Source organism: Danio rerio, chromosome 2 (assembly GCF_052040795.2).
Source record: "Danio rerio strain M-AB ecotype USA chromosome 2, GRCz13ab, whole genome shotgun sequence".
NCBI lineage: Eukaryota > Metazoa > Chordata > Actinopteri > Cypriniformes > Danionidae > Danio > Danio rerio.
In genome coordinates, this window is record NC_141022.1 from 34,277,021 (window position 1) to 34,291,524 (window position 14,504).

At 34.9% G+C, this 14,504-nt stretch overlaps 1 protein-coding gene across 6 annotated transcripts in view; it reads left to right on the forward strand.

Moving 5' to 3' along the window:
• myom1a (myomesin 1a (skelemin)) overlaps positions 1 to 14,504 on the forward strand; it is a 43,722-nt gene that overhangs the window by 11,434 nt on the left and 17,784 nt on the right. For 4 of the 6 annotated variants that reach the window (NM_001161340.1, XM_087239592.1, XM_087239591.1 and 1 more), the window contains exons 10-20: positions 98 to 259; positions 3,395 to 3,536; positions 3,616 to 3,815; positions 3,929 to 3,985; positions 5,593 to 5,717; positions 5,805 to 5,988; positions 7,336 to 7,510; positions 7,646 to 7,767; positions 11,994 to 12,190; positions 12,565 to 12,691; positions 14,161 to 14,336. In NM_001161340.1, coding sequence (NP_001154812.1) covers positions 98 to 259; positions 3,395 to 3,536; positions 3,616 to 3,815; positions 3,929 to 3,985; positions 5,593 to 5,717; positions 5,805 to 5,988; positions 7,336 to 7,510; positions 7,646 to 7,767; positions 11,994 to 12,190; positions 12,565 to 12,691; positions 14,161 to 14,336 — 1,667 coding nt within the window. Of the gene's footprint in view, positions 1 to 97; positions 260 to 3,394; positions 3,537 to 3,615; positions 3,816 to 3,928; positions 3,986 to 5,592; positions 5,718 to 5,804; positions 5,989 to 7,335; positions 7,511 to 7,645; positions 7,768 to 11,993; positions 12,191 to 12,564; positions 12,692 to 14,160; positions 14,498 to 14,504 lie in introns of all 6 variants that reach the window. The other 2 variants (XR_015477776.1, XR_015477777.1) reach the window with 1 other exon arrangement.

Here is a 14,504-nt window from a genome sequence, read left to right on the forward strand (position 1 = left end):
TTTCCAATATCATGCAGCCCTGAAGTAAAGTGTGCAAGCCATGCAAGCACCAGCTCCTAACCATTGTACAGTCTGTAATGCTTCATTTCTTTATCAGGTGTCGCCTTATCATCTTCTAAGTGGGTGCACATGCACTGGAGTGGTGAAAAAGCCACTTTGACCCTTGTCCATCTGAACAAAGAAGATGAGGGTCTCTACACCCTGCGTGTTAACACCAAGTCTGGCTTTGACACCCACTCTGCCTATGTGTTTGTCAGAGGTGAGTCCTGCCTATATACGTTTGTGCTGTGTAATCTGAAACTGTGTCATCTCACACTGAAGGGCAACATCGTATTGTCAGTCAAGCTGTGTGCACTGTATCTTTAAGAGGCGAGTTGCCACAGGTTTTAGGTTTCTCTGTGGGAATGTTGCTTCTATCTTTGGCCGACAGCACTAAAGGCAGCCATATGCCTTTAGTGTTATACTAATGGCCAAGTGTTTGGGGCCGGTAGTCTTCTTTTTAAATTGATTAATGATTATTTGATACATAGAGTTCATATTAACCAGTTAACATTATTAATAAGTACCCATTAAAAATTAAGATCATGGACCAATTGTTAACATGAAGCCAATATGTCTTTATATGTTATTAGCATGTGTAAAAATGTAATGAATTTTGTATGCATGCATTCAAATGAATACATTTTATTATAGGTAGAGTGGTTCAAATTTATTTTGGCTTGTTGATTAATTGAACAATTTTACTTCAAATACCATGGTTAGTGTTTTTATTAAATTGCTAGCATTTTTACTACAATGTTTTAACACATTGCTACCATAATTTAGCACACTGATTAACATGTTGCTAGAATGTTAATTTAGTTTGATTCTAGCATGTTTTAACAATATTCAAATATTTACTTACCTTTTTGTTTTAGCATGTTTGACATTATCACATTTAACATGTTTAAGACTTTTGCAAGGTGATTTAGCATGTAAGCACATTTGAACACTTCTAGCATGAAATAGTCTATATTGATATTTCATGCTGACAATCATTGGTGTTATTAGTGCTAGCATGTTTTTACAGTATTTAAATATTTATTTACCTTTTTTGTTTTAGCATGTTTGATATACTCCCTCTTTCTAGCATGTCTTTGTCTTGTTGCTAGCATGATTATTTAGCATGTAAGCCCATTTGAGCACTTCTAGCATGATAGCCTATATTGACAGCACGTTCACCACATTGCTGACAAGCATTGCTGTTATTAGTGCTATGCTAGCATGTTTTAACAGTATTCAAATATTTATTTACCTTTTTGTTTTAGCATGTTTGACATTATCACATTTCTAGCATGCCTTCCTGTTATTGCTAGCTTGATTTTTTTAGCATTTGAGCACATTTGAACACTTCCAACATGAAATAGTCTATTGACAGCACAGTTGCCACAGTGTTGACAGTAATTGCTGTTATTAGTGCTAGCATGTTTTAACAGTATTCGTATATTTATTTTCCTTTTTGTATTAGCTTGTTTGACATTATTACACTTTTAGCATGTCTTAGACTTATTGCTAGCTTGATTTTTAGCATGTAAGCCCATTTAAACCATAGACTGTAAAGATTTAAACACTTCAAGCATGAAATAACCTGTATTGACAGCACGTTTACCACTTTGTTGAAAATCATTGCTGTCATTAGTGCTATGCTAGCATGTTTTTAATGTTTAACACATGGCTAGCATGAATAAGCAAGTTACATTTAAAAGACAGATTGCTACATCGAAAAATGTCTTATCGGTGATATATTATGATTTATACAACAGTTCTGTCTGGTTCTCGAGTCTGATTGGCTGATAGCTGTGATATATTTAAGTCATATCAGCACCCGTACAGCCTCTTTACCATTTGTGTATTACTCCGCCCACATACATCCAGCAAAAAGCATAGATATATACATTAGATGTCGCCTGGCCTATTGTTGTCTATTGGACGGAATGCGTCAATAGCGCAGTCATCTTGGTACAGGGTAGCGCTCCTTTGAAATGAATGCGGGACCAAGGTACAGTGGAGGACTGTGGCCATCCAAAGCCAGAGATATACACATATACACATATATCTATGTTGGGAGTTTTCCTGGATGTTAGTATGTAATTTTTTTTTTTTTTCCTAATTACAAAAGTTATAATTTTACATCACTTTTCTACATTGATGGATCAGTGACCGCACGGGCATTCCTGACAAAAAGCTTGTGTTTGTGTGTACAAAAATGTACTATTCACCCTCCCTGTTCAATTTAATCTAATTATGTCCTGAAACACACCTGCTCTGCTGCTTTTACTTCTCATACTGACGGAGGGAGCGATTCGTTTGTGAATGAATCCCCCGAACGACTCTTTCACTTGTAGACAATAATACAAGTTTCTGGCAGCACAGCATCTCGTTGTCATATTTCTTTTGCATTGTTTGCTGATTTTATTCAACAAAACTAGCATAAGCCGAGTGTTTAGTGCGAGTTGGTGCTGCTTTGCCTTATGGTGAATGCAGTAAGTGACTGATTATCATCAATAACGTTACCTGATTAGCACACAAGTTCAGAACATACAAAAACAGAAAAAAAAACATAATATTACTTATGAAATGTTCTGCCTTTGTGCTTTGTTTTCTTTGTTTGCTCGTTACTACACCCGTAGACATCGCTTAAGTCCCGCATCTTCATGTAATAACACTGTCTTGACTAGTGCGGTTGAATGACATTTGTCCTGGGAGCACTGTACCAATGTGGCAGCACTATTGACGCATGCTCAGGGTCACTATGCGATATGTAGTGTATATATCTATGAGCAAAAAGCAGACACTACAGATCTAAAGTTTAAAAGATGCTTTTAACTGTTTTAACAGCTGTTTTACTGTCAGCTTATGATTTGAATCCAAGGTGGAAGAAAGTAGTTCCTCATACAAAAGGGTTTTTGAGACTCTTCATGTTTGATTTTGTTTTTATATACACAATTATGCCGTCAAACTGTTGTATAAACGCAATATTACACGAGTAGATGTGCGACAGGGATATGAATGAACGGCCATATCGCACTGCTACTCGTGTGATATTGCTCATATGGCATATGGCATTGAATTTTATTTATTCAACTTTTATATTAATGTGGAAATATATTCTATGAGTAAAAATCTCATTTATATTCACTTTTTGGGTTTTAGACCTTGTTGTTGGCTCATCAGTGCTTTGTTATGTTTTGTGGAAGTATCTATTATAATGAGGTGACTGAGATGCTATGAGAGAGTATAAGAGATAGCTGAAATTAGCTAGCTGTGTTCACAGTGCAGAGACGTTGTGTATCACTCAGCCATAATTAGATGTGACAGCAGGGCGCAAATAAAGCTGATTTGTGTATATCATTAGATGCTGATGTAGAGGAGGAAGGGGTTCCAGTCGCTCCTCTTGATGTGCGCTGTCATGACGCTAATAAAGACTATGTGGTTGTCACCTGGAAGCAGCCAGCAGTGGAGGGCAGCAGTGCCATCACGGGTTACTTCATTGACAGGTGAGTTACATAATATGCCATCAGCAGTGGGGATTATTAAGCCCAAGCCAGTGCTCTTCATTTAAATATTTATCTACAGGTTGGAGGTTGGCAATCATCACTGGACTCAGTGCAATGACACTCCAGTAAAATATGCCCGTTTTCCTGTCACTGGGCTTATTGAAGGACGCTCCTACATGTTTCGGGTGCGAGCTCTCAATAATGCTGGTGTGAGCCGTCCGTCTCGGGTCTCTGACCCTGTAGTCGCCATGGACCCATCAGACCGGGCCCGTCTTAGAGGTAGTGTGCCTTTTTGTGTGTGTATGTGAAGAATTAAGAGGAAAGTGTAGAAAATTCTGAAAACTGAAGAACAAAGATGGTAAGGTTTGCTTATGAGTGTCTGATTTTCACAGCTGGTCCCTCAGCTCCATGGACGGGAGTGATCAAATTCACTGAGGAAGATCCCACAGGTAAAGAATTATTTAATTTAATGATTAAATTCTTTAATTAATTTGTTAATCTTGTAATAATTTTTTTTGTTTATTTTTTACACTTTGGGCCAACAAGCTGTTTTATGTTCAGCCTGAAGCATTTATTTCATAAAAAACCTGAAAGGAAAAACATAAATTTTGTGTTAAATAAATAATAAATAAAAAAAAAAACTGCAGTTTTACCACCAATACAATGTATTACCATTGCTATTGTTTATTATTTTACTATTATATTTAATATTAAAAATATATATTTGTAATTTTAATATATTTTATGATGTAAATTATTCCACTGATCATCTAGCATCATTATTTTAGCCTTCACTGTAACACGATCCTTCATAAATCATTCTGGTATGTTGATTTAGTACTCAAGAAACATTTCTTATTATTAGCATTTATGAAAACAGTATTATAAAGGCTTAGTTTGATGGAAACTGGGCTTTTCATATTTAGGTAGAAATATTTAGTAAAGTTATGAAAGCCTTTGGTGTAACTTACTGTGCCTGTACTGTTGACTTTCAATTTAATTTTGTCCTTGCAGAATAAGAATTTCTTTAAAACAAATTAAATGAACATCACAATTACCCTGTTTTATTAACAGTAGCAAAAAAAACTGTATATTTAACAAGTGTTATATGTTGGCAAACACAATGTCAATTATAATAGGTGAAATGAGTATGCACAATATTAAAGCAATGCATTTCCTATACTAACCAATGCATAAGAACACTTTGGTCACACTTTGTTTAGATGGTCCGTTTGTTGAATTTGAGTTATACTGCATCTACACGCCTACTAATTCTAATTAGATTATAAGTAGACTTTTAGGTTGGGGTTAGGGTTAGTTAGTTAGTATAGGGTAAGATTCTTATTGTCAGTTAAATGTCTGTTGAAGTTTTAACAAATATTAAGCAGACCGTGTACTAATTCTCAAATAGAACATGAAAAAATAAAGTGTTACCAACACTTTTAATACAACCAGTATATTGTTCATTCCTAATGTGAGGGAGGTGTTATGACAACACACAGCAGGGTTAAATTATACTTAAAAGTTCCATGAAGTGCTTTGCAATATGCATTTTTTATTCATGTTTGATTCATTCTCAGCCAAAACATAAAGAGAGGGTGGAACATAGTGTAGCTCTTCCTCTGTTTAAAAAACTGCCAATGGTGCCAATGGTTTAGCTTTTATCACAGCGCTGCCAGTGAGAGTGGTTGAGCTTAAGTGCATCAAATGAAAAGTAAATGAGAAGCGTCTTGAAAGGGGCGGGGCATGTCAGATACTAGAGAGTATTTGATTGTGATTTGATGGGAAACTGTAGTTTGAGGTGACGTAAAACAAAATGTTGCTCCAATTAGGCGGAAGTGTCAAACTACAAGGTTTACATGTTTTTATCAGTTTTATACAGTATCTTCTAAACACGAATTCTGTCACTGTTTTGGAGCACACTAGCTTATAGATATCTTAAAAACTAACAATACTGATAATAACATCTAAAAAACTTTATTTTAATTTCATGGGGCCTTTACAGTTGTGTTTAAATTGATTCAAAATATGCAGCATTGTTTCTCTGCACACTTAGTTGGGGTCATCCCTGGTCCACCTACTGACCTGGCCGTCACTGAGGCTACAAAGAGTTACGTAGTCCTGAGCTGGAAGCCACCTGTTCAGAGAGGACACGAGGGTGTCATGTATTACGTGGAGAAGGTGAGGGAGAATGTAAAGTATTTTATTGTTTTTTTTTCTCTATAAATTAAATGCATTTGGAGACTAAAACAGTACATCTTTTGTCAGTGTTTGGTTGGTACAGATGCATGGCAAAGGGTAAACACCGGGATTCCAGTCAAGTCCCCTCGCTTTGCCCTGTTTGACCTCGCTGAGGACAAATCCTACACTTTCCGTGTACGCAGCTGTAACTCTGCTGGAGTTGGAGAGCCGTCAGAGGAAACTGGGGCGACTACTGTGGGAGACCGATTGGGTGAGTGTGAACACTAGACACACACAAAGAAGTAGGTTAGTGTCTTGGATTACAGGATGGAGAGTGTGTTACTTTTGTGCTTCAGAAAGGCCATACACTTTAAAAGATGCTGGGTTCCACTTAATCGATTTTAAGTTAACTTATTTGTTTTTACAATTTTAAGTGGATTGAACATACAACAATTAAGTTGTCCCAAAAATACTAAATTTGTGTTGTATTTGTGTTGTCGTGTTGTATTATAAATAAGTAGTTTGAACAAACAGCAAACATAATTTTTTTAGTGAATTACATATTTTCGGAAATCATTACAGATATAAAGTCAGGAATGGGATAGTGTGAGTTCAATGGGAGGTACAGTTAAAATGGTCAGTATTGTTTTATACAGTTTTTTTTATTTAATTTTTTATTTTTATAAAAACTGGTATAAGTATTTTGCAGGCACAGATCCCTTTATGAATAAAAGTTTAAAAGAATGGCATTTATGTAAAAAAATCATCCTTTGAAACACCATCATCTACTAAACTGATCAGTTAAGTACACTTGAAGACATTTTTTTTTAATCTGGGGGTTTTGATCTTTAGATTCCATGGATCTCCAAATAAGCTTGAGGGAATCCAGCCCTAAAATATAAAATATATCTACATGCAGTAGTTTCTTGTATAAAGAGCCAATTTATTCTTTGAAAAATACTTATACAAACAGGTTTAGAACACTGTTTGAAAAATATTTATTTTTTGTTTAATTTATTTTCAATTTGTTTTCTATTTATTTTCTATCACAGGGATCTGCATAGGTACTGGGAGTGAGTGGTTGTAAATGTATGGAGAAAATTATACTATAAAAAGTATAATCTAATTAATTAAATAAAAACATGATTGAATAACTGAGATTGAGAACTGCCCATCTGCACAAAAAAACATTAATTGATTTAAATTAGTTTAAAGTAATTGAATAATTATAAAATAATATTAAGATTCAAGTAAACAAATCATCCAAAATTTGATTTAAATAAATAAATAAAAATTGTAAAAACAAACATACATATAAATACAAATTGAAGCGAATAATGTATTCAACAAATATATAAATTAATTAGGAAATAAATTCAAGTCGAAATCTGAACGCAAAAATATTTCTTAAAATAATATTTTTATCTTTATTTCTGATAATACATTTTAAAAAAAGAAGCAGTGAAAGCATGAACTGTTTAAATGTCAAGCCTTCAATGCCAAGCTTATAATGTCAAGCCTTCAGTGTCACTTTGGATACGAGCATCAGCATAAATGTAAAATCTGATTAGATAAAAATGACTTGCCTGAAAATTGACAATTTCTCTTTTGTTTTCAGACCTGCCTTCTGCCCCAGGCCCGGTCATTCCCATCCGAAACACTGACTCTTCTGTGGTGGTGTGCTGGGGAGCATCTAAAGAGGTGAAGGATCTGGTGGGTTACTATATTGAGGTCACTGTGGATGGCAGTGGTGTGTGGGCTCCCTGCAACAATAAGCCAGTCAAAGGCACGAGGTATGCCAAATGTGAAATTTTAATAAAACAAGAGAGGGTTTTCTAAGAGTTATAATAACACTTTATATATATATATACAGTATGTACAAGCTTTTGTGTACTGTAAATAATGTATCAATCCTGTCTTATCTGCAGGTTTGTGTGCCATGGGCTGAATGCCACTGATAAATGCACCTTTCGGGTGAAGGCAGTGAATGCTGCAGGATACAGTGGAAGCAGTGCCGAATCTGAGGCTTGCCTTGTTAAAGCGAGTATTGGTGAGTATTTTTGTCTACATCAAGGAATATGAAGACTTGAAGACTATAAAATTGCATGGTTTATTAAATGGCATGCATTTTACTGTGTAATGTTACACATTATCTTGTTTTACTGTTGATTATTAGCCATCCTGTAAATTGTGAGGCATGTTTAACAGAGCAAGGGCATTTTTACAATATATGCTATTATATAGCATATATTTTTTATTTCCTTTAGTTTGGTTGACTTAAAAACTGACTTAATTTAAAAAAATTAAGTTAATATTATTAGCGTCCTTAATGTTATTTGGCTACAGAACAAGTCACTGTTGTTCAGTGACTTGCCTAATTAGCCTAGTTAGGCCTTTAAACTGCACTTTAAGCTGAATACTAGTATCTTGTAAAATATTATGTACTCTCATTATGGCAAAAACAAAGGAAATTAGTTATTAGAAATTGGTTATTATAATATTTTTAATGTTTGATGTTTTTTCTCTCTGTAAAACATGGTTTGGGATAGTAGGCCTAAAAATGTATTTAACTGTATGTGTATCTAAATCTGAGAGGCACAATGAGTTCTCTATACTTCAGCTTTGGTGTAAATTGGACTGCAAATATATAATTATACATATTTTTAATGCATTTAGGTTGGACACTTACTTGCCAGTTTCAATATTATTATCTGTACAATGAAACTCTACTTTGGTGTAATGGATGACAGTGTGCTGTAGCAGAATTTGTTGTACTTCAACTGCCTATTACAGGCTATCAACTGGTCACTGACATCAAACAGTGAGCTTGACCAGTAAATTTATTTTAAAGCTTTATTAGGGTTAGCACTTTCTCCTTACATCAAAAAGGTCACTTGTTTGAGTTCTGGCTGAGCCAGTTGCCATTTTTGTTTGGAGTTTGCATGTTCTCCCCATGTTCACATGGTTTCCTCCGGGTGCTCTGGTTTCCCCCACAGTTCAAAGACATGCACTATAGGTGAATTCCATTAACTAAATTGATCGTAGTTTATAAGTGTGTGTGTGTGTGTGTGAATGTGAGTGTGTATGGGTGTTTCCCAGTACTGGGTTGTAGCTGGAAGGGCATCCGCTTAGTAAAACAAATGCCGGAATAGTTGGTGATTCATTCCACTTTTTGCAACTCTTAATAAATAAGGCGACTAAGCCCAAGGAAAATGAATGTATGAATGAATCTACTTCATAAGTCTGACAATAAATGTGTTTTTAGCACTTCACTGAATGACTTCTTTTATTAACTTGGGTTATTGCATTGTAAAAATAGCAATAAGCTTTATTTATTTTTTATATTTATTTATTGCAGCACCACACATCATTTTCAGGGTGCATATTTTGATGATTCACACACTGCTGACTAAGATTTTTCAAATATTGGATTATAAAATGACTTCTTGATCCTGTTATACTGAACAACCTTTAACAGTTCATGTTCGGACAACAGCCGAATGGTAATTTATAAATAACTAATTACATGCATGCATACTTATCATACTTACTTATTAACCACTGGACTGTTGTCCTAAATATGAACTGTTATAGGTTGTTCAGTATAACAGGATCAAGAAGTCATTTTATAATCCAATATTTAAAAAAAAAATCATCATTAATAGTGTGTGAAATCATCAAAATGCAACCTGAAGATGGTGTGTGGGGCTGCAATAAATAAATAAAGCTTATAGCTTTTAAATAATTGATCATTTCACAGTGCACTAACCCAAGAAAAAACAAGTCATTCAGTGAAGTGCCAAAAACATTTTGATTGTCAGACTTTAAAGTACATCTTGTGAATAACTGTGATAAACTTTACTGGTCAAGCTCACTGTTTTATGTCAGTGATATGTTGATGGCTTGTGATATAGAATAAGTTGAAGTAAAAGTTTAATCACTAAAGTTCATTCATTCATTCATTTTCTTGTCGGCTTAGTCCCTTTATTAATCCGGGGTCGCCACAGCGGAATGAACCGCCAACTTATCCAGCAAGTTTTTTACGCAGCGGATGCCCTTCCATCCGCAACCCATCTCTGGGAAACATCCACACACACACTACGGACAATTTAGCCTACCCAATTCACCTGAACCGCATGTCTTTGGACTGTGGGGGAAACCGGAGCACCCAAAAGCAGGGAGCACATGCATACTCTACACAGAAATGCCAACTGAGCCGAGATTCGACCCAGCGACCTTCTTGCTGTGAGGCGACAGCACAACCTACTGCGCCACTGCCTCGCCCACTGAAGTGCATCTTTTTGTTATTCAGCAGAACACATATAATACCACATTGTCATCCATTACACTGAAGCACAGTTTCATACATAAATACATTGACATCTTGAAAATAACACCACTCACACTAATTTGAAAGTACTTCGCAAAAGGTATGCATTAAGATTATTCTAAAATCCATACCTAATAAATCCAGAGGATCTGAGAATTCTCATGTTGTCTCCATTATTTTGACATTTGTTTTGTTATTTGAAGACTAAGCATATTTAAATTTTTCTACCGAACATAAAATCACTTTAGTAAATATGCATTGGGTTATTTTAAAAACTTTTTGACCCGTTTGTAATAAATTAATTAATTTATTCATCTTAATTCATTTATTTATCATATAAGAAAAAAAGTCAAACAATGAAATTTAAAGAGACTTTCCATGTGTTTTATAATTCAATATGCATTCAGAATGTATATTTCATTTCACCTCTAGTGTAAGATGCACTTAAAAAGAAACATTTCACATCCGTGATTCATTCCTTCTCATATATGTGCCAGCACTAAGCTCCATATTATCCTTGACCAGTACAAAAGCATCCTCCACATTCACTTCATAACAGCCTCTCACTTAGTCTTCAGTCTCATCCTGAAGTCATCCTTACTTATAATAGCAGTGCTACTGCTTTGCATACCAGCAAGCTAAAACCGCAAACCTGCATGCTGCATGAACATCCTATTAAATGCATGCCCTGCCCTGCTATCAGCACTCCATTAATTCCCTCAGAAACACAGTCATTACCTGAGTGTCTCCTGTGTGACACAAACATCCAGGCACAAATATGAAAGAGACAATAGGGGTATCTCATTATTCATTCCCAGAATGCAAAACACAAGCAGACTGAAAATCAGATGGCGTGCCTCTGTGTGTTGTCATGCAGGTGTGTGTGTGTCTGTTTTGTGAATAACTGCAGGGTGTGTGATGCAAAGCCGTGCATGAGCAGGGTGGGTGGTAAAGCGAGTTGAGTGAAGGTCATCCTCCATCCTGACCAGACAAGTAAGTGTAGTTTAGACTGCGAGACATCTGTGTGCATCATTATGTATAATCTACAGGTGGGTGAAATCTTCATCATTATTCTCCCTGAATAAACTCTAAAGGAAATTATTATATAGAATTGATCATTTTATATGCTATTTATAATATTTAAAGGTATTGTACATTACAAATGATTATTGTTTTATATTATGAACTCAGTCTAACAGAAACTATATGAAATTATGTTCTTCTATGGAACTTAAAAAGGAAGATATTTTGCATAACGTCAATAAGCTGATTTTTTTTCTCCATTTAGATAAAACAATGATGGAGCTTTCATTTTTAAGGTCATTTGTTATTAGTGTATCATGAAAATGATTAAAATTTTACTGTTGCATTAATAAAAATGGGCACTTAGTAATTCACTGTAATTATTTTTATAAAGCATTAATATCATGAAAATGAGATTTCATTAGGTTAGTTATCTTACTTTTATTAAGATATGATTTTCAATTAAGAATACTGAGAAAGGGCTTAATTTAAAAAGTGCTGTAATAATGTTGCTTTTATTACTGCAAATTCTATTCAAGACAGGGATAGGATATAAAACATGATCTGTATTATAAACAACAGTTGCATGGTTTCTGACTCATTAACAGATTTTGGGATCATCATAAAAATCTTTTTTTTTTTTCTGTACAGCATGAAAAAAAGTTATTTGGACTGCATTTATCAAAGACAATACACTCAAGAAAGTGTGTATACTGTAAACTAAACATGCTTTTGTATTAAAAAATCACACAACACCCAAACTTCATACACAACTGATCTTGATATTAAAACGCACACAATGGATCCTGTGTCTCATCATGATCAGAATACAATGTTGAAGTAATGGAGTGTTGGTGTAACAGATCAACAGCCAAAGGGTAAATGTGCCGTTGCTATCTAAACCCGTTCTTATCCTTCTACAGCTGTCCCAAGTCCTCCCACTGGTGTGACCACGCTGGAAAGGCTTCGGGATTACATGGTGATTGGTTGGCAAGCTCCTGCTAAAACCGGTGGAGCAGATATCAGAGGTTACTATCTGGACTACAGAACGGTGAAAGATGGAGTCACAAGCAAGTGGCATGAACTGAACCTGAAAGCAGTCACTAGCTCACCTTACAAGGTACTTGTAGGTGATGATATCACAGCTTTGGATTTATGACCATTTTTGGATTTTGTTTATTTTTATCAAATAACAAAAAGCTATTTGAGATTTTTTTTAAAGTTAGATTTTTAGTTATTCATTAATTTTCTTTTCGGTTTAGTCCCTTTATTAATCAGTGGTCGCCACAGTGGAATGAACTACCCATATTTAGTTATTTTAGTTATTTTATAGATATTTTATTTATTTATTTTTTGTTATTTTTTTATACATTTTAGTTATATAGTAAGATTTTAGTTATATTTTTTAGAGTTATGTGACTTTTTGTAGTTAGCATTTTAGATGCTAAAGACTGAAAACCTCATTTTGATTTCACTGCTGTCTCATTGATTTAGGTAACCGATTTGAAGGAAAACGAATTCTACCAGTTCCAAGTGCGTGCATTCAATCAGGCTGGTATTAGTGAAGCCTCCATACCCACTGCCCCATTGGAGTGCAAGGAATGGACCGTTGCTGTTCCAGGTAAAGTAGTCAGCAGTGGGACTTTAGCATCAGGCAGTGAGACTTTATTGTGTAAATGAGACTGTCGAGTTGACAAGGCTTTTTAAAGTTTGTTTACACCAGAGCATCTTTTTGTTTTTGCTCCAACGCCCCCCATTGTCCACAAAAATATTCAAAGGCCCCAGGAAGTTTACAATTATTCATGCAGTCCATTCTAAAGTTGAAGAAATCCTCTTTCAAAGTGCTCTAAACTTGCTATGTCAGAGGCTTTTTTTTAAAGGGAATGATTTTGAAGGGTACAATTGATGGACACTTTCATTTGTAAGAGTTTTGGACACAAATGGAGTGATGCAAGATGTCAAGTGTGTTCTAAGGAACATGTTTTTTTTTTTGTCCCATACACCCTTCATTTCTTCAGTGCTCTCACAGTGGAGGGTAAACACTTAGTATAGACCTTAAGAATGGAAAGGTTAGAAAGGTTTGACTTTTTTTTTTAACAAAAGTATAAAAAAGCAGCCATTTCCTGACAGTATATAGAGCACTTTATAGAGTGTTATGAATAAACTGTTTTAAGAAGCAGAGCTGGCTTTTGTTTTTTAGAAACAACATTTCTAACATTTCTTTGAGCTGGCATTTATTTTTAATGTTGGCTTTGTTAGTTTTCTTTATTCTTTTGTTATTGAAAAGTACAGAAAGACCACATGGTGTACTATATATGTACTTTAAAAACATTCACTCTCTATCCAATAAATATTTTAGAACTTGGCAGAGCTAGATGAGTAGATCTGCATACTAAAGGGATAAAATGTCCCTGAGGTGCATGACTATGGACATTTTATTAATGATTTTCCATGGTTAAAACTCTTGCTTTTAAAATGACACCACCTCATATATCTAGGTGTTTCAATGCAAATGGGGTGTTACTTATTTAAGAAGCTTGATAGTTAAATTTAGAAACTGTTTTTGTTGTCTTAATCATCTTGAGATGGCATCAGGGGACTTGGTAAATGACAGTATATGTTGGGATGCAAGAATCGGTCATTTTGTCACAGTGTGTCATAGTCAGTGGCAGGTATGAAAAACTTCACAACATTTTTCCTTGACAAAGGTTTCCTTCTCATTTAAACAATAAGAACATAGAGGCTGCTCTGTACAAAGCTTTTAAATATAGTGAAACGAAAGTGAGACCATAGTATTTGTGTCTTATGTAATTAGGGAAAGGTGTGTGGATCTTTTGTGATGACAATACAAAGCATGACATTTTGTCTGACATTGTTTGTTAATGCTTATTATTCCATAAGTCAGTCATGATTTCTGTCTCAATTATAGCATTTTGCATGTCATTAAAGATGACAAGTAATAACTGGTTGGGAAGCAACGTGTGCTCTGTTATCTTTCTAGTTCATAACATTACATTCATTCAAAATTGCATAATCGGGCACAGAGATTTCTTTTCATTAATTTTACTTAAACTTTTACAACAATGCCAGGTCCTCCTCATGGCCTCCGTGTCCAGGAAGTGCGTAAAGATTCCATGGTTGTTCTCTGGGAACCTCCTACATTCAATGGTCGCAGTCCTGTGACGGGATATTATGTGGACTTTAAGGAAGAAAATGGCAGATGGAGATGCGTCCAAGAGAGATCTACAAAACACACTTATATGAAGGTAATAAATAAGATTTTTTTTAAGTCACTGTTGTTTTTTATGTAGTAAGGGTTCCACACTAGGCATGGAATGATAATCATTTTCAAGGTTTACCACGGTTTGTAAAAGTCAAGGTTTTAAAACCACCATAAAAACATGTTTTTTTGCGACTATTTCATTTAGTTTTTT